At 39.3% G+C, this 21575-nt stretch overlaps 1 protein-coding gene across 2 annotated transcripts in view; it reads left to right on the top strand.

The window, feature by feature from the left end:
* NPSR1 (neuropeptide S receptor 1) overlaps window positions 1-21575 on the top strand; it is a 104407-nt gene that overhangs the window by 67676 nt on the left and 15156 nt on the right. For both annotated transcript variants that reach the window (XM_081080135.1, XM_081080134.1), the window contains exons 4-5: window positions 9320-9413; window positions 14266-14467. In XM_081080135.1, coding sequence (XP_080936261.1) covers window positions 9320-9413; window positions 14266-14467 — 296 coding nt within the window. The remainder of the gene's footprint in view (window positions 1-9319; window positions 9414-14265; window positions 14468-21575) is intronic.

The raw sequence follows: 21575 nt of genomic DNA, 5'->3' as shown, positions 1-21575 counted from the left end.
ACCAGCATAATTATTTTCTGTTATTGCTAATACCTATATTTTAGATTAAAGACATTTATTCTTTGCCTGTCAAATGTGCTTCAATGTAAAAAATATAATTGTAAAAAATATATATCTGGTGTAAAATATTACATATGTATCACATACATATATTGTGTTATTATTACATCATATATGTATATAATGTATATTAAGGCAGTTCAGCTAAGTATAAAAAGAATGGACTAGTTCATAACTGATGTTGGGATTGATGCGTTCTGTTTCTGAGTTCTTAAAATTATTTTCCGTTAATATATTTCTGATGCCAGTATTTCAGGTCTAAATTGTTGTAGCTTTGTAGAGGTATAATGTGTTTCTGGAAAACCTTATCCTGCTGGATTCCACTTGTTAGACGGATTTTTAAAAAAATATTTGCATCTATATTCATAAGTGAGATTATGATTTTCACTTGTTCTATCATTTCCAGATCTTGGTAATGGAGTTATTCTGTCTTCAGAAAATGTATAGAGAATAGTCACAATTAAAAATCTTCTTTTGTGCTCTGAGCATAACCTTGAAAGTTAAGTAGATATGAAAGAGCCCTTAATATTATCCTCAGAGATATATTTAAATATTTTAAAACAGATTTCAATTTCTTCTTGAGGATTTGTGCTTCCATGTAAGTAAATGTTTTCTATTGCTTACTATATCCTTCACTGAGAAACAAATTACACCAATATTCAGTGGCTTAAAACAATAAGCATTTATTATCTCACAGTTTCTATTAGTCAAGAATTCCGAAACAGCTTGGCCTGGCAGATCTAGCTAAAGGCTTATCATAAGGTTCAGTCAGATGTTGATTGGGATTACAGTCGTTGGAAGGTTTGACCGAGACTACACAATTCACTTTCAACGTGGCTCAGTCACACAGCTGGCAAGTTAGTGCTCGCTAGCTTTGTGGCCGAATATTCAGTTCTTTTCCACATGAGCCTCTCCACATATATTCCATTGTGTCTTCATAACATAGCAACTGGCTTTCCCAAGAATAAGCTATCCAAGAGGCCACTGTAGAAGTGGCAATATAGTTTATGAACTAGTCTAAGAACTCATAGCATCCCCTCCACAGTATTCTATTGGTCGCACAAGTCAGTCCCGATTCGGTATGGAGAGAAGGGAACCGCAAAAGGGAGTGAAACCAGGAGGCAAGGATCCCTGGGAACAACTTAGAAGCTGTTTGTCACACATACCTTCACATTTTTCAAAAGCACATTATAACCTGTTTTTTCTAATTGTTAACTTAAAAATGTCTTCTTCATCCAGAATTATTCCTGTCAGTAATATGCCTTCTAACAGTATTTACAATGAATATCAAGGTAACACTATTTGCAAAATATATTTTGGTGACACAATAAAAATGGTGGAATAAGAAACTGATCATTCTCTCCCCCAACAAGAGGAGGCAACAAGAAAACCGTTAAAAATTGTCAGAATCAAATTTTTAACCACTCTGGAAATTAATGAAGGTTTTCAATAATTCAAGAAGCATTTATTCAAATAAAATTGCTGAATTTCAATAAGAAAAATGATATTTGTGGTGTTTTAACTTGTACTAGTCTCATCCTCCAGTCTCCAGATTTGTGGTGGCTTTGAAAATTAACACCTCACATTTACAATGAAAACAAATAGTCTGGCAGCCACTAGAGAGAGCAGAAGAGGACCAGAGCTCTTTTAAAAGCCTCATTCCTAGGAAATTGTCATTATTTGACATGTCTGGTGGTTCTCTGGAAGACCCCACTTGCAAGGTTGCCTGTATTTTACTTGATTGAGAACTCACCCACTGTGAAAAGCCTTTTCCCTGAAGGCATTTGTCAAAAAGGATTACAGGCAATTGATTCACTTCACACGTGTCTGAGATATTGGATAACTGTTGGGGAAAACAATAGACTAATCTGAAGCTTAAAAATATAAGCTGGGGTAAAGGGGGGATGGTAAAAGAGGGTAAGGGGGTTCAAATATATGGTGATGGTAGGAGAACTGATTCTGGGTGGTGAGTACACAATGTGATACTGTATTTCCCTGAAAATAAGACCTAGCCGTACAATCAGCTCTAATGCGTCTTTTGGAGCAAATATTAACATTAGACTCAGTATATTATATTATATTATATTATATTATATTATATTATATTATATTATATTATATTAGACCTGATCTTATATTATAGTAAAATAAGACCAAGTCTTATATTAATTTTTGCTCCAAAAGACACATTAGAGCTGATTGTCCAGCTAGGTCTTATTTTTGGGGAAACACAGTCTATAGATGATGTGTTATAGAATTGTATGCTTGAAACCTATGTAATTTTACTAACTATTGTCACCCCAATAAATTTAATTAAAATAACATATATATATAATCTGGGTAATGAAATATTCGTAGGGGTTTGAAAATCTCTGGCAAAGTCCTGAGAATCTGGAAGCCTGCGAGCATGCCCAGGACCGGGCCATGTTTAGGAAGGAACAGAAAGCCCTAAGCTCTTACCTTTGGCTGACCTTTGTGCAAGCAGAACGTGAAGCAGTCAGTCTTCAGTTGTCTGGCTGAGTGTCAAAATTATGCCTCAGCATTCACACAGAGCCCCTCTGCAATGACTGGAAGACATATTGGTTCCAGGCATTTGTTCGTTGATTGTACCAAATGTACCACTCCTGTGTGGGCCTTTGATGATGAGGGAAGCTGTGCTTTGTGAGGGCTGTGGACTTATGGGAAGTGCCTGTACTTCCCACTCAGTTGTGCTGTGAACATAAAACCTGTCTAAAAAACAATGTCTATTCAAAAATGGAGGGGCAGCCAGATGGCTCAGTTGGTTAGAGCGCGAGCTCTCCACGGCAGGGTTGCCGGATCGATTTCCACATGGGATGGTAGGCTGTGTCCCCTGCAACTAAGATTGAAAATGGTGACTGGACTTGGAGCTGAGCTGTGCCCTCCACAACTAGATTAAAGGACAACGAAATGGAGCTGATGGGCCCTGAGAAGCACACTGTTCCCCAATAGTCCCCAATAAACAATAAATAAAATAAAATGAAATAGCCAAGAACTGTAGGAGAATGATAAGATGTGTAAAAAAGTCAATTAATGCAATCCATCACATCAACAAAGTAAAGAAGAAAATGTATACGATCATATCTATCGACGCAGTAAAGCGTTTTACAAAATTCAACACCCATTTATGCTTTAAAAAAAAATAACCCTCAGCAAACTATGCATAGTGGGAAACTTCCTCAACTTGTTAAAGAACATCAACAGAAAAAAAACCTACCAAGAACCTCATTCTTAATGGTGAGAAACCACCAGCTTTCCTCCTACGACTGGGAACAAGCCAAGGATGTCCCCTCTCACCACTCCTATTCAGCATTGCACCAACAGTCCCAACTAATTCAATGGGACAAGAAAAGGAAATTAAAGGTATACAAATTGGAAAAGACAAAACAAAAATAACTTTGTTCACATACGACAAGGTTGCCTGTGTAAACAATCCAAAAGAACAGCCCAAAACAAAAAAAAAACAAAATACACTGTAGGACTATTAAGTGAAAATAGCAAGGTTGCAGAATACCAGGTTAGTATACAAAAGTCAATTGTTTTTTTCATATATCAGCAATGAACAATCTGAATTTAAAATTAAAAATACAATACCCTTTATGTGAGGTCCAAAAATATGAAACAATAATGTATAAATCTGACAAAATATGTATAAGATAAAAATGAAAAATACTACAAGGCTCTGACAAAAGAAATCAAAGAATATTCAAATAAATGGGTAGATGTTTTATGTTCATAGATATTCCATGAGTCATAACAAAGACTCACTATTGTTAAGATGTCAGTTCTGTCCAATGTGATTTACAAATTCAATGCAATCTCAATCACAATCCCACCAAATTATTTTATATAGAGAGACAAACTCTGAAGTTCATGTGGACAGACAAAAGACACAAAATAGCCAACATAATACTGAAGAAGAAGAAAAAGAAGGAGGAGGAGGGAGGGGGAGAAGGAGATTAGAAGACTGACACTATCTGATTTCAAGACTTACTATACAGCTACAGGAATCAGGACAGCATGAAATTGGCAAGAGACTCAACAAATAGATCAATGCAACAGAATAGAGAGTCCAGAAACAGATACACACCAATACAGTCAAATGATGTTTGACAGAGGAACAAAGGCATTCAATGGAGAAAGAATGGGATAGCTGATTCAAGAAATGCTGGTGGAGTCATTGAACATCTACACGGAAAAAAAAAATATTATCACTGATTGTACACCTTTCACAAAAACTAACTCAATATGGATCATAGAGCTGAATGAAATGTAATACTATGAAACTACTAGAAGATAACATAGGAGAATATATAGAGTTTGGATTTCTCAGTGACTTTTCGGATACAACACTGAAAGGACAATCCATGAAAGAAAAAAATTGAAAAGTTGGATTTCATGAAAAATGTAAACTTCTCTGTGAAAGACACTGTAAGAGAATGAGAAGGTAAGACACAGACTAAGCAAATATTTGCAAAACACAGTATTGATAAAGGATTTGTACCCAAAATATACAAGGAACTCAAGACTCAACAATAAGTAAAAAAACAACCCACCTAAAAATGAGCAAACAATCTGAACACACACTTCACTAAAGAAGACATACAGATGGCAAATGTATGGAAAGAAGCTCCATATTGTATGACATTAGGGAATTGCAAATTAAAACAACAAGACACCACTACATACCTATGAGAATGGCCAAGAAAACAACCAACCAAACAAACAAACAAACAAAACAAAAAATAAAACGATATAAAATGCTGGTGGGAATGTGTAACAATAGGAATTCTGATTCATTCCTTGTGGAAATTCTATGGGACACTCACTTTGGAAGACAGTTTGGCAGTTTTGTATAAAAATTAAAGATACTCTCACTCTAGCAATTGTGCTCTTAGGTATTTACTCAATTGAGCTGACAACTTATGTCCACACAAAAGCCTGCGCAAGAATCTTTACAGCATTTTTATTCATAATTACCAAAACCTGGAAACAAGATGATCCTCAAAAGCTGAGTGGATAAACTTTGGTACATCCACATGATGAAATATTATTCAGTGACAAAATAAACTGAGCTATCAAGCCACAAAAAAAGACATAGAGGATAAACTATTGTATATCCTCATAGTGGAATAATAAAAAACGAGCAATCAAGACGTGAAAAGTCATGGAGGAATCTTAAATGCACATTGCTAAGTGAAAGAAGTCAGTCTGAAAAGGCTGTGATTACAACTGTACAACATTCTGGAAAAGGCAAAACTATGGAGAGAGTAAAATAGATCAAAGGTTGCCAGTGATTTAGAGAGACTGGATAAGTAAAGCACAGGGGATTTTTAGGGCAGTGAAACTTCTGCATGATACTGTAATTAATGGTGGGTCCATGACATTATGCATTTGTCACATCCAATGAGACTGTACGACACAAAGAGTGAACCTTAATATAAACCATGGACTTTAGTTATTAATAATGTGTCAATATTGAGTCATCATTTTAACAAATGGACCACACTGATGTAGAGTGTTAATAATAAGGGAGAGTGTGGGGAGGGACGCCGGGGGCGGGGGGGGGGGGGCGCTAGTATGGGACTCTCTGTACTTCCTGCTCAAGTTTTTTTTTTTTTCTGTAAATCTAAAATTGTTCTTTAAAAAAAGTACATTAATTTTTTTACGTTAGTTCAAGAATCCTCATTTAAATGAATCCAACCTGGCATTTTCTTTAAAAAACATAAAATTTCTCTAACTGTCCTCCATTTAAGCCTGACTTCTCTGCAAAAATTTTCTTTAGTTTCATATTTCCTAGGTCATTTTTGTCAGAATTGAGGGTTGGGGTAGTGCGAATTCAAACATATGTCCTCAAGCTGCCATCTGTTCTCCAAGTGGTACCCCATATGTTGTTGATGTGTAGAATATTCATTGTTGACATTTATGAATTGACTATAATTGTACTTTGATTTCCTTCTTGACTCAAGTTAATTATAAGGGTGTTTCAATTTCCAAGTGGTATTAAAAACAAAACAACACGATACTCATTTCAGCTTTTATTTATTGCTTGTTTTAAATATGTGAATTGCATAAGTTTCATGTTTTGGAATCTGTTGAGTTTTTTTTTTCCCCTTGGTAGTCTATTTTATGACCAATTTTTGAAATGTTACCTAGATATTTTACGATAATATGTATTACTTGTAAAGTTTAATTTTTTCTATATGTGTACTATTGTGTTTTTCCTCTGTAAAACTCTGAACGTCTTAGTATATATTTAATGTTATGTTACTTGTTTCATATAAGTTTATTAATGTTCTCTTGCCATTATGTATTGTATCTTCTATTAATATAAATAATCCCTTTAGCCCATGTAGTGCTATTTGCTTTGAATTTAACTTATCGAATAGTAGTACTGTAATGAATGTTTTCTTTTAGTTTTTAGTTGCTTGATATACTTTTGGTCATCACTTCATTTTCACACTTTGATAATCATTTGGTTTTAGAAATTTCTCTTCTAAACAGTTGGATTTGGGGAATGTTTTGCAAATAGTCTTTGTTTTAGTGAAGGAGCTTAAGCCACTCATATTTATTGTGACAAATAGTGTTTGGTGTTATTTCAGTCACCTCATTTCATTGCTTCTGTGTTAATTTTTTTCCTATGTACCTGTTTTTTCCTTTATACTCGATTATTAATTGTGGTAGGCTGAAAAATGGCCCCCAAACAATATCTAAATCCTAATTTCTAAAACCTATGTATGTTACCTTATACAGTCCTAACAAAGGACTTGCACATGTGATTAAGTTAAGGATCTTGAAACAGGGAGATTATTCTGCATTATCCTGGTAGGCTCAAATGTATCCTTCCTTATAAAAGAGGCAGAGGGAGATTCGACACAGAGACAGAAGAGGCATTGTCATCACAGACTGGGATTGGTGTGGCCACAAATGAGGGAATATTGGTGGCTACCTGAAGCTGAAAGGGGCAGGTTACCGATTCTCTTCCAGTCTCTAGAGGGAGAGTGGTCCTGCTAACACCTTGATTTTGACCCTGTACTACTGATTTTGGACTTCTGGTCTTCAGAAATATGACAGAATAAATTTATGTTGGTTTAGTCACAAAGTTTGTGGTAATTTGTTACAGTAGCCATAGGAAACTAATGAGTTATTTTTTCTCCATTTTTATTCCACGCTATTATAGCTTACCTTTAATTTTAAATTAATATGTCTCTATCAAAGTAAAAAAAACAAGAGATATCTAAAATGTCTAAGTAGGAATTTAACATGATTTCTTTCCTTCTACTCTCTCCTCTCACTCAACTCCCCAAATTTTTCCCCTGAAATGTTTCATAACTATATTCATAATTATTTTGTAAATATTTTGTATTTTTATGACTAATTGCTTACCATAGCTGCTACTATTCAGTCCCATTCCCTCTTCTTGAGTTCTTAATTTTGAAACAATTCTCAATGAGCAGAAATATTTCCTCCAGGAAGATTTTTCATGAAGACTATGTGATGTTATATTTTCTTCCTTCTTATATATATCTAAGAAAATTAGTCCGTGCCTTGGCACAGAAATGATATTCGCAAAACTTTTGGACTATAGTTTTTCTTTCAAAATTCTGAACATGTTTTTATACTGTTTTCTGGCATTCATTCTCATGGAGAAAAGCATGACAATGTGAGATGCATTTCTTTTATGTAACCTCTAAGATTTTTTATCCTGCCCAGATGTGTAAAGACCCCTGAAATTAAATACAGTTTTTGGCTGGGTTCCCAAAGTCGAGCTCTTTCTGTTTGCATCGCCTACTTCTCCGTGCACGCTTTATTGGGAACTTTCTTCTTGCTCCAGATTCTGAACTTGCGTCAGCCACCTCATTCAATACAGCTACAGGCAGCCAAGGTTCTAATGGGCTTCCCACCATGACATTCCACCCCACAGGGTTTTGCCCTTGGGAGTTAGTTGTCTTGCCCGTCCCTCTCCGATGCCACCTACTCAACTGAGTGTGACCAGCCTTAACAATTCATGAATCACATGTAGAAACCCCAGTTTTCTCTATGGAGACAGTTGTCTGATTTTGGGGGGTTAAATTGGGCCATCATTTTTATTTCTGTCCATATATCACCTTTTTAGCAAGACGAAAATTCTTCTTATATTCCTCAAGGAGCTTTCAATCTCCGTTCAGGCCTCAGAACCCTTCTCTGTGGCACCTTCCACAATGTTAGTGCTGGGATGCATTTGTGGTTGTGTCGTAGAAATAAAAATAATAAAGAACAACAATGTAGTTGATTGTTATTTGTCTGAGTCAGGGAAAGAGAAAAAAAGGTATAGATTCAGACAAAGGCTATCGTCAGTCATGTTATTTCCATTTCATTTTAGAAGAAATTCAGACCCTCACCCTTAGACTTTACTCTTCATGTTTCTCTCCTACAGGCTATGGATTTGATGCAAAGCTTATGAAGCAGAGATATGATTGAACTCTTAGTAGAAATGAGGCTCAACATTAGCTGAAAAATTTCCACTTTGATCATTCTCTCAGATATTTCATTTAATTACTTTTTGAGTATCCTCTTTACATAAGAGGTATTAACTTCTTATATACTAATTTCCTTCTCTGCAAAGTATGCAAATAACACTGCACACCAGATAATTAAAGGGCATGGTAAGGTTAATAAAAGAAAAAGTGGGAAGGAAGAAGAGGAGCGCCAAGGACCTACCCTAGAGAACAGCTCTGCTAGAGAAATGCGTGAGGAAGGGGCGCTCTGATAATGTCAGCTCAGATGATGATAAATAATTCAAACCAGCACATGGATTCCCTGAAACCAAACCTTTCTATCATCATCTCTCAACATCTCATACAGATAAAAACACAAATGAACTTTTGCTTTTAATTATTCTGGAATGTCAATTGTGGCAGAGAAAATTAGTTTAGCTTTAAAAGTCAGTCACAAATGTACCATGCAAATGTCGAAAGAGGTACTGATCCTGAAATGTGGAGTCTCCAAGAAGTCCAGTGAATGAGTGAGCAAGTGAGAGCTGGAAGCATTCTCAACGGTCACTAGCAACGCAAACTTCAGCACCAAGAACAGCAAACTGCTTCCTAGAACAGGGAGCCAGTCATTCCTCTCCCCAACCCAAACCTCAGCCCTCCCATGGTTTAGCGCTCAGGTTTCTAAACAGCACAAAATGTTGTTCTTTCCATGATGGGCTGTCCCTCGCCTCTTGGAGTCACACGCCTCCTCTCATTTCTGTGTCCAGGTTGTGCTGCTCTACGCCTCTACCTACGTCCTGGTGTCCCTCAGCATAGATAGATACCATGCCATCGTCTACCCCATGAAGTTCCTGCAAGGAGGTGAGCTGGCTCAGCCAAGTGTTATTTCATAAGGGATCATCCTTGGGGGAGGGTGGGATTGTTTTCACTGTTATACTCATAATAATGGTTTTATTCTTCCCCTTATCCTTTCCCCCTCTATTTCCTCCATTTCATGGGTCTGATGTCCAAAACAATGTGAAAAAGAATCCTTGGGTATCTGGGAAAATATTGATGGTTGCCATGGATGGCCAGGAGCCTCTAACTAGGGAAGGTAGTTGGTTGACCATTTATCTTGATGCTAATGCTTCCAGATGTTTCCTTCACAGCACTGTTGACACACATACCAGTCCAAAGAAATGAACACTCCTACTTCAACTAGCTCATTTTCCAGGAACAAGTACCTTGCCATTTTTACCCCCAAACCATAGACATAAGTGGAAAGATGTTCTTACCTGATAATCATACTGAAAACAAGGACACCCCTCCTTGATTCAGAGATAGTGAAGAATCCTGAAAGAAGGAAGCAGATAGGTCAGAGGGAAGGCTGAAACCACGTAGCCCACAATACCCAAAGGTGATGCTGCAGACATGTGGGAGAAGGGTTAAGCGCACTTCCTGAATAGATCGTGCAAATGCCCGTGACTAGGACTCCAGGTAACTGGCAGGGTGATTCCTGGAACACAATGAGGAGGGTCCATCACAGCATGTCTCCCTGCCTGCTGTCCTCCCTTCTCCCCAAGGGATGGAGGTCTCTGCCTCTGAGTGGTGGAGATGATGAAGAGGCAGAGTGGCGTCCTGAGAAGCAATGATGCCCTGGAGGGGTAGTGGGGACATAGTCACAGGACTCGTTGTCCATTACTCTGCCATAGGCAGAGCCCACTCTCCTCCATGACCCCTGAAAGCAAGCAAGAATCCAACGTCTGGGGACCCATACTACACTCTCCCAAGCAGGCGCCTCCCAAGCAGGCATTTTATAAGTTTATAAGTTAAAATTTATAAAATGAAGAACCTAATACGAAATCTTGACTATAAAGTGCAATCAGATATAATAACAAACATGACAAAAGCCAAACTGTGGAAAACAGATAGTACATCTAAAATATCACTCTGCAGAATTTACTCCTAAATAAGCAAAGTTTATAAGTAGAATTAATGTCTTCAGATACTATTCAGTACATCAGATACTGTTGGCACAGATAATTTGAATAGCAACTTAACAATATCTAATTAAAATATAAAATGTGTAGCCCTTTGACATAGAAATTCTACTTCTCGGTACCTTCTCTGGAGAAACACCCACATGTGGGCAAGTGCACGTGCTGTATATTGTAACGTTGCTTGTTCAGCATAGCAGCAAGACAGTGCTAACCTTGGTGTCCCTTGGAGGTCCTTTGGAGAAATTTCAGTGGCTTGGGTTTAGTGATTACACACTGTGTACCATTCATGATTCTAAGTTGTCTACATATGTTAAAACTTTTAATTCTCACAACAGCTCTGTGAGGTAGGTTCTCTTATTATGTGCATCTTCCAGTCTGGGCAATTACAATCCAGAAAGGAAGAGTAACTTGCCCAAGGTCACACAGCTGGGAAGTTCATGGGCAGGATTTGAACTCAGTCTGGGTCCAGCTCAGTCGCCCTTGATGACGGCATACCTGGCTTCTCCAAATGAGGACATGGTAGAGCTGTGGACAGTAGTAATATGCTTGACATAAAAATATCTGCCTCTCATTTTCAGTGATAAAAACAACAGACATAATAATCCATGCAATATGGTAACATTAATGCCAAGAAAAAAACCTCAAAGCAATGCTAGATATTGCCTACAGAGAAAGAGAGAAAGAGAAGGGCAGAGGAGAGAAAGCGAGAATAAAACACAATTACCTGCAAGGACGCACACCAGCCTACCCTCACTTCCGGGGTCGGGAGTAACCACAGGGATTTACAGGCAGGAAGGGAGTTTTTATACCAGAAACATATTGATGTGTTGTATGCAATTACAGGTAATTTAAAAATAGACTTCGTAGGCTTTGTGTGTGTGTGTGCGTGTGTGTGTGTGTGTGTGTGTGTGTGTGTGTAAGTGAAGGTGTACGGCCAGCACCAAGCTTTCTGGGCACTGTCATGCCCTAGTGATTATGATAGAGAAGGAGGTAGGGGAAGGAATGAGGGGAAATGGGAGAGACATTTTATGATATACGAGTATGCATGCACAGGTGTAATGCACTAATTTATCCATCTATTTAATTATACGCAGCGGGTTCCAGAAAGGACTGGAAGTGTCTTACAGAAAGACATTTACACCAGAGTATTTTAAGGTGAAGAAATAGGAGTGAAGGGGAAGTAAGTATGAGAAAACATGTGAGGAGTGCCTCAAGATACTTGCTGGAGGTGGAGGACTTGGAACCAAGAAGGAAACGTGGTTAGTTACCCGTCTTGCCATATTAATTAGGTTTTCAAAAAAATCGACTGTTGAGCTCAGTGCAAATATCACAAGTTCTGGAAGACATTGTGCAATATTCTGAACAGTGTCTAAATTACAGGAAAGGCAGCAGTGAATATTTTACTGTTCTTTTAAAGTTGTAAAGTAATTTATTTCCTCACTACAAAATTAATAGAGGCTCCATGTAGGGCACTTGGAAAATAATCCTTTCCAATAGCTTCAGGGAAAGATGCAAGCATGAAAACAGACATTAGCCATTTTTCCTTCCTCTGCCCAACCCCAGCTGACGTCTGGGAGAAAACATACAAATAATAGGGGGAGATCTGCTGCTGGGATGGAAGCCAAGGAAAGAAGCCATCCAGATACCAGAAACTTGAAGGCATTCCCAGCGCACTGGGAGCACGTTTAACAAGGATGCCAAGCCCACTAGGAAAGCTGCTTGGCCTTGTAGGGAGCTGCAAAGATCCTCATAGTTAGAGGGTGAGGTTAATAGGTCAGAACAGGGCATGAGATGGTGCAGGGAGCTCGACACTCCTCTGATTTAAGGAGAGCTGTGAGGGGCAGGGGCAGGGCTGTGTGTGACTAAGCTAAGAGAAGTCGGGAGAAGACCGTCCCCACAGAGCAGCACAGCCTTTCCGCACTGAATGGAGCAGGTGGACCCACATGTGGCTGAGAAGACACAAGGCAATGGCAACTATCCCACAAGAGAGACGAGAAGGGGAGGCCATATTTTACTTACTTTTTACTGCTTTTTATTAAAGTGGTAGTTTCCTTAGCAAGTCCAGAGACATGGACAATTTTAAGACTTGTTAGGAAAAATAAATGTAAAAATAATCAGGGAAACATTTACTAATAATAACGAGAGATACACAGTGCTAGATATTAAAACATAATATGATACTTTGATAATTTAAATAAAAGGATACTGGTATCAGAATAACCTATGTAAAGTACACAGAATATCAAATCAGTAAGAAAAGAATAAATTAGTCAACACAGGGTGTTCCAATAGCTGTCTAACCACTTTTTAAATATATTAGATCTCTACCTTTCATAGCCAATTACGAAGTAAATTCCAGTTGGATTGAAAAGTCAAATCTTCAACATGAAAGGGTATGGGCATGGGTGAAAGTTTTATAATTTTGGTGAAAGATCTTTCTAGGAATAACAGCAAAGGCACACACAATAAGGAAAAGAGAGATAGTTTTTCATATATGAAAAAATTGTAATTTGTTATACAAATAATAAACATTAGAAACATACTTAAAAAGCTACTTGACAAATAGAAAATATTTGTATAGTACAGGCAAAGGGATGATACCTTGTTACAAAGAAACCTGGCAAAGAAATAAGAACATATCCATTTGAAAAATGGACAAATAACATGAAAAAATTATTAAGAAACAAGAAACTCTTTTGACTACTAATCGACGAACTACAAAATTTAATGGTTGGAGAGAAACTCTTCCTGGCTTGGTAACAATATTAAGAGAAAGAATCCTCTGTGTTGGGAGAGTGTAAGGAAATGGGAACTTCTGTAAACTTGCGGTGGGAGCTATAAATTGCAGACCCTTTGGGAAAAATTTAGCAGTTTTTGCCAAACGCTTCTGTTTCTATCATCCTAAGGAAGTCATTAGAACAGTGCAAAGAGATACATATAAATTATTTACAATAAAAAATAATTGGAAACTATTTAAATACTTAATACTAAGCAATTGATAAAATTGGAGTTGAGTGTAACCCTGGAAAAACGTTATTTTACCAGTGATTTTCAAATCGCACTTCACACACTGGTCCCCAGAGGGCTCATTCTGTGGAGCTACTCCAGGACGGGGCTGGAAGGTTCTGGCTATCATGCACCTTCACCCTGACTTGCCCGGGCTTCCTGCTCTGAGCTCCAGATAAAATTATATTTCAAGAAAGGCTCTTATTGCTTGGAAAGCAAATACATTATGATCGCATTTTTATATATGTAATTTATATATTATATATGAACACATCATCAAAATTTTAACTGGCTGTTTCCGGGTGGTGCCCCTGCGACACATGGAAGGACACTAGACAGACCAAGAGTCCCATCCCTGCCTGGAGGATCAGGGAGGTAACCAGAGACACTCATTGGCACAGCAACCTATCAAATGTATACGGAACAAACTGGTCTCTCCAAGACTCAAGTCAGGTGGTTTAATCAGAGAAGGAGAAGGGAAGTAGAAATTGGGGAGCACGGACCTTCCGCCAGGCAGTATGCCAGCTTCTGGGCAAGGAAGTTCTCTTTCGTCCCTGCATCAGTGCTAGATGCAGGTCTTACTATCCCAGTTTTATAAATGAGGAAACTGAGGCTTGTAGAGGTCCAGAGTTTCTCTCACACAATGAGCCTTTTCTATGTTACACTCCAAGTGTGCTCCCAAAGAATGTTTCTGGATGCCCAGCCAACCCTCTCTTTTCTTTGAGCAGAAAAGCAAGCCAAGGTCCTCATCGTGACTGCCTGGGGTCTCTCTTTCCTGTTCTCCATTCCCACCCTGATCATATTCGGGAAAAGGAAACTGTCCAACGGTGAAGTGCAGTGCTGGGCCCTGTGGCCTGATGACTCCTACTGGACCCCGTACATGACCATTGTGGCCTTTCTGGTGTACTTCATCCCTCTGACGATCATCAGGTAAGAGGCCAACAGGCCAGGCTCACACAGAAGCTTTCCTGGTTTGCCCACCGCAGCTCTCCTCCCCGGCAGGTCACTTACTGTTCCTCACGTTCTTGGGAAACTGGCTAGGCCATACGATTTTAGTTAAAGCTTGTGCTAAGCCCACTTCCTCCAAAGTAAAGTAAGGAGCCAGGGATGTCATAATTTCCAAGTGTGGAGTATAGGACAGGCATGGTACTAAGTGACTAACAATTATCCCAGTAACCACACTACAACCCTAGGAAATAACTACTGCTGTCCCCATTTTATGAATGATAAAACTCAAGCTCAGAGAGGTTAAGTAACTTACCCAACATCACACAGGATTTGAACCCAGGTTTGTCTGATCCCATACCCTGTTCTTTCTCCTATATCATGCAGCCTTTCAAATATAAGACATAGTACCCATTTCAGAGATCTTATATTATAATTGAAAAGACAGACCTCTTGAAACAAAACAACAAAACCACAATAAGGCAATAAATATGCTAGTGTGTATACAGTGAAATCAGGTAATGGCAGAGAACACTTATTGGAAGCCACCAATGAAGGATCCAGATAGGAGAAGGGGATCAGGGAAAAAAAGCAGGTTTCCTGTTGCCCAGAGGCCAGAGTGATTGTGGTGACAGGGAAGGACAGAAAGGCTGTGCCAGTGGGAGAGAAGCTGAAAACAAGCTCTTTCTGGTGGGGTGAGCCTCAACCATGAAGGGCCTTAGCAACCAAGCCATAGGACGTTCCCTGTGTCCTGCAGCCAATGGTGGGCCTTTCAGCAAAGACCACAACCAGCTGGCCTCCCTGGTCACATGGCAGGGTTGCCTCTGGAAGTATGGTTCTGCATGGGTGGACAAGATGGGGGATTGCGGGAGGTACCTAGCATGTATCCTGTGTGTGGGGGCCATGCTGACGCTGTGAGTGTCCCCAAGCCTGCCAGGATGTGTCACATAATTTGTCCTGGGCAAAGAAAGATCAGCCTTTGGTTTTAGATGGTATAAATAATTTTGTGGGGAAAAAAATCTTTGTACTGAAAATGACTCATGAATCTGATTATTTCCTCAGAGCTCATTCGAGTAGAATTGCTAGATCAAAGATGATGCACATTTTAAGACTTTGATGGATTTTGAAAAACTGCCTTGCTACCAACAAACACAAGCTCTGCTTTTTCTTTTCCCTAGCCGATGAATGTGGTGCCATTTCTCTATTAAATCTTTACCAAACATAGAGGTTAAAAAAGTCTCTCACTGTTTCAATATGCATTTCTTTGATCAGTAAGTGGTTAGGTATTTTTCAAGGGTTTTCTGACATTACGGGAATCACTTGTTCTTGGTCTTTGTTCATCTTTAGTCTCAGAAAAGGCTAAAGCTGGAGAAATGTTATCCATCACATAGTTCAGCCGCTGAATTTTTTACAACAGACTTAGGTCTAAAAGAAGTGAAATGACTTACTCCCCATCAGAGGGTGAGCTGGGCAGGGCACAGTGGTCTCATAGCCAGCCCTGCAGCCTCCCTGTGACTGGAGATTGTCCAGTCATCCCTGCTGAATTGACAAATCAACATCTATATTTTATTTCAACTTACTGTCCCCCTCTCCACCAAGTTAAGTTGGGGAGGAATCTTGAAGGAAAGATGAAGGTTATTTAGACATCCAATCAAAGGTAAGTCATAGCAGCGTTAGAAGGGGCAGGTAAAAGAGAAGAGAGGCTAGTCCCAGCCATTAAGAAAATATTTGGAAGGAAGCGGCTCAGGCTGTCACAGGCAACTGACTCATCAATTTCAGTGGCAGTTGCATGTCTTGGCTTCTCTCCTGATTGATTTCCTATCAGCTCCGGAAATCAGTCAAAACCCTTGCTCAGCAGGCCGCCCTGCTCACAATATGCTGCTGGCCCCATCTGTCAGGCGGTCTTTCACGGTCTGAAATTCCCCCGTTAATTCGAGCTGCTTCTTCCCACCAGGACTTCTCAAACTTGTCTACAGCCCATCTTGTGCATTTTTGTACTGTCCTTGGAAAAAGCAAAGTATAATTTGATGATTAAAGGGGATGATTTTAAAAGTGGGTTTCACTCAGCCCTCATCAAACTAAGGCTTCCTTAAGTCCCGCTCCTTGCTTCCCACTGAGGCAGAACCAAGAATATTCCGTGACCTCCCTGGGTCCTTGAATTTCTCTGAAGCATTTCCTACCTGCTCAGTCAGGATCTTCACTCTTCTGTGGTCAGGCTCCTCCTGTTGTAGAAAGAGCTTCTGTCTGGAGGACATGGCACCTTGTTGTGTTATTTCTTTTGTTGACCTCTTTCAGCTTCTCCTCTCTTCTTGAAATAAGACCAGGCCCACAGAGAATTTTCCAGCTAATTCCTGGGATACAATACTACAGTTCATGTCTCTCAGAGCTAAAGTTCAATACTTCTTTCTTGCTTGCTTCCTTTCTTTTCTTGCTTGCTGGCTTGCTTTTCCTTTACCATACTTTGGACTCTGAGCATTCTATCGTCTGTGGCTCTTCTGGATAAGGTTAAACTCTTAATTTCAAGCTAAAGTCAACAAAAGAAACAACTCAAATAAGGTGGCCACTCACTTTATTACCCATGCCTCATGCTGTATTGTCTCTCATATATCATATATATATATATATACATACATATATACATATATATATTTTACCAAATTCATAAGCAAAATATGTCATTGTTGTTTTAATTTGCATTTCTTTCATTTCAAGTGAGGTTGAACACATTTTATATATTCATCATTTTTGCTTTTTAAATAAATTACCTATTTATATTATTTTACCCATTTTTCTCTATTTTATTTTATTTTATTTTCCCTATTCTCTAGAGATATTCTTTATATAATAAACTTTTCCTGTTTTTATATGTTGACAATATTTCCCTAGTTTGTCATTTGCCTTTTCATGTGGAATATGGTTTTATTTTGCTTTCATTTAATATGACTGACATAATTAAGAAAACAAAGAGTGAATAACTATAACTAGAAATGAGAAAGTCAAATAACTAGTTTTTTAAAAGTTAAAAGAATCATAGGAAAGCACTTTGCAAAACTTTCTAGAAATACATGTGTTAATATGAATGAAATGTATATGGCTCTTGGACAACATATAGACGTTTTACATTTTAGTATTCACATCTAGTCATGCTCCTCTTTACATTTTATTACTTCATGTCTTTCTTAGGAAATTGTCCCTTCCACATACTTATCTATGCTTTGATTTAACTTTTTTATGATTTATTACATTAATTATTTGAAAATAATTTCAAGGTTGGGAGGACATTGAAAATATCACTTAAAAATATATTTGATTTGATTTGCCAATTGTCCCAGTATCATTTACTTTTGGTGTTAGGTGTGAATTAGAGATCTAAGTTAAATTTGTTTTTTTAATGTTAGATCACTTATCCAAAACACCACTTACTAAATAATCTATCGTATCTCTATGGTATAAAATGGCAATTCTATCACATGCATATTTATATTATAAATACTCTTTGTTTCTGAACTTTTGTTCCCTTTATTATGCTTTCATTTTCTCTATTCTCTATCTCTAGAGATATTCTTTATGCAACAAGCTTTTTTTTGTACTTTTCAAATATTTCCCCCGTGTGTCATTTGCTTCTTCATTTTGAACATGGTTTTATTTTATTTTCAGTTAATAGTGAGTGACATAATTAAGAAAAGGAGAGCGGACTCAAAAAACTGAATTAGTGGCTTTTCTGCCCCTAATACCACACTGTTTTAATTACTGTAGCTTTATATACATTTACTATAGGCTAGGTCACTTGTCTTTTTCAGATTCCTGGCTATTCCAGGGGAAGCTGCTGACACTCTCCCGTTGCCCCCACCATTCCAACCAGAGCAAAGCGTTTGTTGCTTCCGGGACGCCCCACTCCTGCCACCGTGGTGCGTTGTGTGCACGGTCCTGTGGGCTGCACCTCCTCCAAACTCATGTGCCCTACTTCCGGCAAACTGCTCCACACCCTTCATGTCTCCTTTCACACACCCAGTCCACGAGGAGCTGTCCCTGCCCTTCCTACACCAAGTAATGCTTCAGGTGCTCCCTTCCCAACCTTCACCCTTAGCTGTCTGTGTCACCTTGGAGGCTTGTGGTAGTGTCATCGCCGGCTTGTGCACAGGAAGCCTGTGTGGCTGCATCTCTTGGGTACAGGAACTGTTGTCTCTTAAGTTCTGGATTCCAAATCCACCCCACAATAGACACCTATGCATGTTGGACTGAGTAGACAATGCAAGCCTCACTGACCACTGTCCACTGCTCCAATCACAAGACAGAGGTGTCACCTCACTCTGTCTCTCTCACGCACACACCTGACACGGAAATTTCTGGCATAGGGTAGATCCTCCATCAATATATGTGGAGGGAAAGAAAGAAGAGAGAAAAAAAGATGGGAGGGAAGAAGAAAGGCAGACAGGGCGGCAAGGAGAAAGGATGGAAGGAGTTCTATTGTCTGAGGCAAACTCATGAGAGAGCTGTGCAGGAATCAAGATTTAGCTGTTCTATCACCAGTTAAATCAGGCTCTCAGGACCTGAAAGCATAATGACTGACAATAAAAACAATACATTGTTTTTCTGGGTCAACACAAGTCCTGTTGTTCCAAAATTCACTTGATATAGCTCTCTAGAGGAGGTTATTAGCGCTGGTGTAATTGCATTACTTTAGTTGTGGTTATTTTCTTGCTACTTAATGGATTTCTGATTCTCTTATCATTTTTATCTCTGTGAGGTAAAGGGAGAGGCATAAAATATCCATGGCCAACAACTGCCAAGAAATAGTGGGGAAAAAAGCACATTTGTCATTGAGCACTGATTTGTGTTATATTTAATATATATATGTACATATATCCATTTATATATATATATATCTATATTTACATACATCTATATCTATATCTATATCCATTTATTTTGCTTGGAGAATGGGGATCAGAGTGCGGGACAGCCCCGTGCTGAAGTTGTGACAGCTCTGTAGAGTACGAGGCCATGGCGGGTAAAAGGGCCCCAGGGCATGAGGTCCAAGACCAAGGAGGATCACCTGTTATATCAATGAGGGAAGTGACATCCTGTATACTGTTACTTGAGGAGTGGCAAGAGTTACGTCTTTTGAAGAAGCCATTTTCACTGCTTTGCTAGGTTATGGCAGAGGTTTGTGATTGGATCTCCAATATTCCTTCCACCCTAAGTCACTCATGGCAACCCCTCCCCCAGACAGGTGAGTGGTTCAGGAATGACCATATGATCCAATTCTACCAACGCGACTTGAGGGAGTGTCTTCTGAAGAGCTTTTGGAAAAGATTTCTCCATTCTTAGAAAACAAGTCCAGGAGAGGATGGCTTCTCCTCTTTTTCTGGACATTGCTGTCTCTGGGTTGGCACCTGGAATTGCTACAGCCTGACTTAGAAAAACATCTACACCGGAAAGAAAAAAGAAAGGGATGGAAAGGACCCAAGTTGCTGAAGTTCAGCTTTGACCCTTTGAGACTGGAAACATGAGAGATAAGAAGTATTTCTAACTGCTTAGGCCAGTTTGAATTGGGAGTTTTCTGCAACTAGCTACAAAAAGCATTCTGACTGATACCCAATGGTCCATACTTGCTGATCAGTGAATTGATCTGAACTCTGAAGCCATCATAATGAGCTCTTGTTCAGGGACATTTAAGAAATCTCAGTTAATTCAGTGGCACCAACTGGATTACTCAGGCCATCCCTTTGACTTTCTCTCTCCTGGGAGCCTATCAAACCTGGTGCCAATGGACTATATGTATCAGAACTTTAAGTTTTTCTTAGCTCTTAAGTATCAAGCTTTTCCTACATTTTCCCCCCAAAGATGGTTTTGCCTTCATATCTCCCTGAGCCCAGCTACACACAGATATGCTTGTGAGCCCTGACTCTTTATGCCTATTTCCACTTACTCATTATTTCTAGAAATACCTGTAAGACACCCACCCTCTGCCAGACATTGCACCAGCCAAGGGGGAAACAGAAATGACAGGACATACATGATGTCTGGGTTCAAAAACTGTCTTGTCTAACAGAGAAGGCAGCCAATTAAGGGAGCACTTACAACACAGTGTTAGGAGTATGATGGTAAGGTAAATAGATAGTTCAGTGGGACTCCTAGCAGGGGGTGCTAACCTGGTCTACGGATCAAAGAAGGCATTCAGGGAGTAACTAGAACCACATATAGCATATGTAGCTGAAATACACGCCCCCAAAGGAGCATGTACACCCCCCGTTCTGAGAGAGTTCACGCTGGTTAACAAGACTTTTCAGTCAGAGGACCCAGGGAGGCTAGGGTCCAGCTCTGCCATTCTCTAGCTGTGTGAATTCACACAAGTCACGGAAGCTTTCACATCGTGAGAATGAGAATAATACTAGCACCAACCATATAAAGTTGTCTGAGAGATTAAATGAGGTAATTTCCATAAAGGGCTTAGCACAGTTCCTAGTTAGCTGTTATGGTGAGCAAATCGACACTGTTTTCATCACAACATTACATCAGAGCTTTGGGGGCTGTAGACCTTGCTTTGAATCTGGCCTCTGACACTTCCTAGTCATGGGACCTCCGCGTTGTCATCCATAAAATGGGGACAATACACTGTAATTCCCATTGTTCACACATGCAGTTATAAAATAAGAATGTGTAGGACACAAAAGCCACAATCAATATGTAGTAAGCATTTAGCATCTGGTGCCCAGAACTGTGTTAACCAATAAAATGAATGAGATCAGATGTAAAGCACTTCCCAGAGGGCCTGACACACAGCAGGGCTCAACACTGACTGCTTCCCTTCCGACCATCCCCTATGTGGGCACTGGAGTGAGAAGGGAGACACGTGAGCCCTTGCTCCCATCTCAGGATTCCTGCACCTAGTAGCTTGAGTTGCTTCTGGAGCATAGTCCCTCCTCCCCATCATCAGGCCGCGCTACTGTAGTCATTTCACAAAAAGATGGAATAAAATTTGAGGACAATTGAGTCGGTCTACACTCCCATGAGACTGCCATCTTTCATTCAGTCTAGTGCAATAGCTCCCTATCTACTCGTACCCCTTTTAAATCCCTACTCTACACGA

The sequence above is a fragment of the Rhinolophus hipposideros genome, assembly GCF_964194185.1.
Source record: "Rhinolophus hipposideros genome assembly, chromosome: 18".
NCBI lineage: Eukaryota > Metazoa > Chordata > Mammalia > Chiroptera > Rhinolophidae > Rhinolophus > Rhinolophus hipposideros.
The sequence above is the reverse complement of the archived record's forward strand: the minus strand, read 5'-3'. Positions and strand labels throughout refer to the sequence as shown.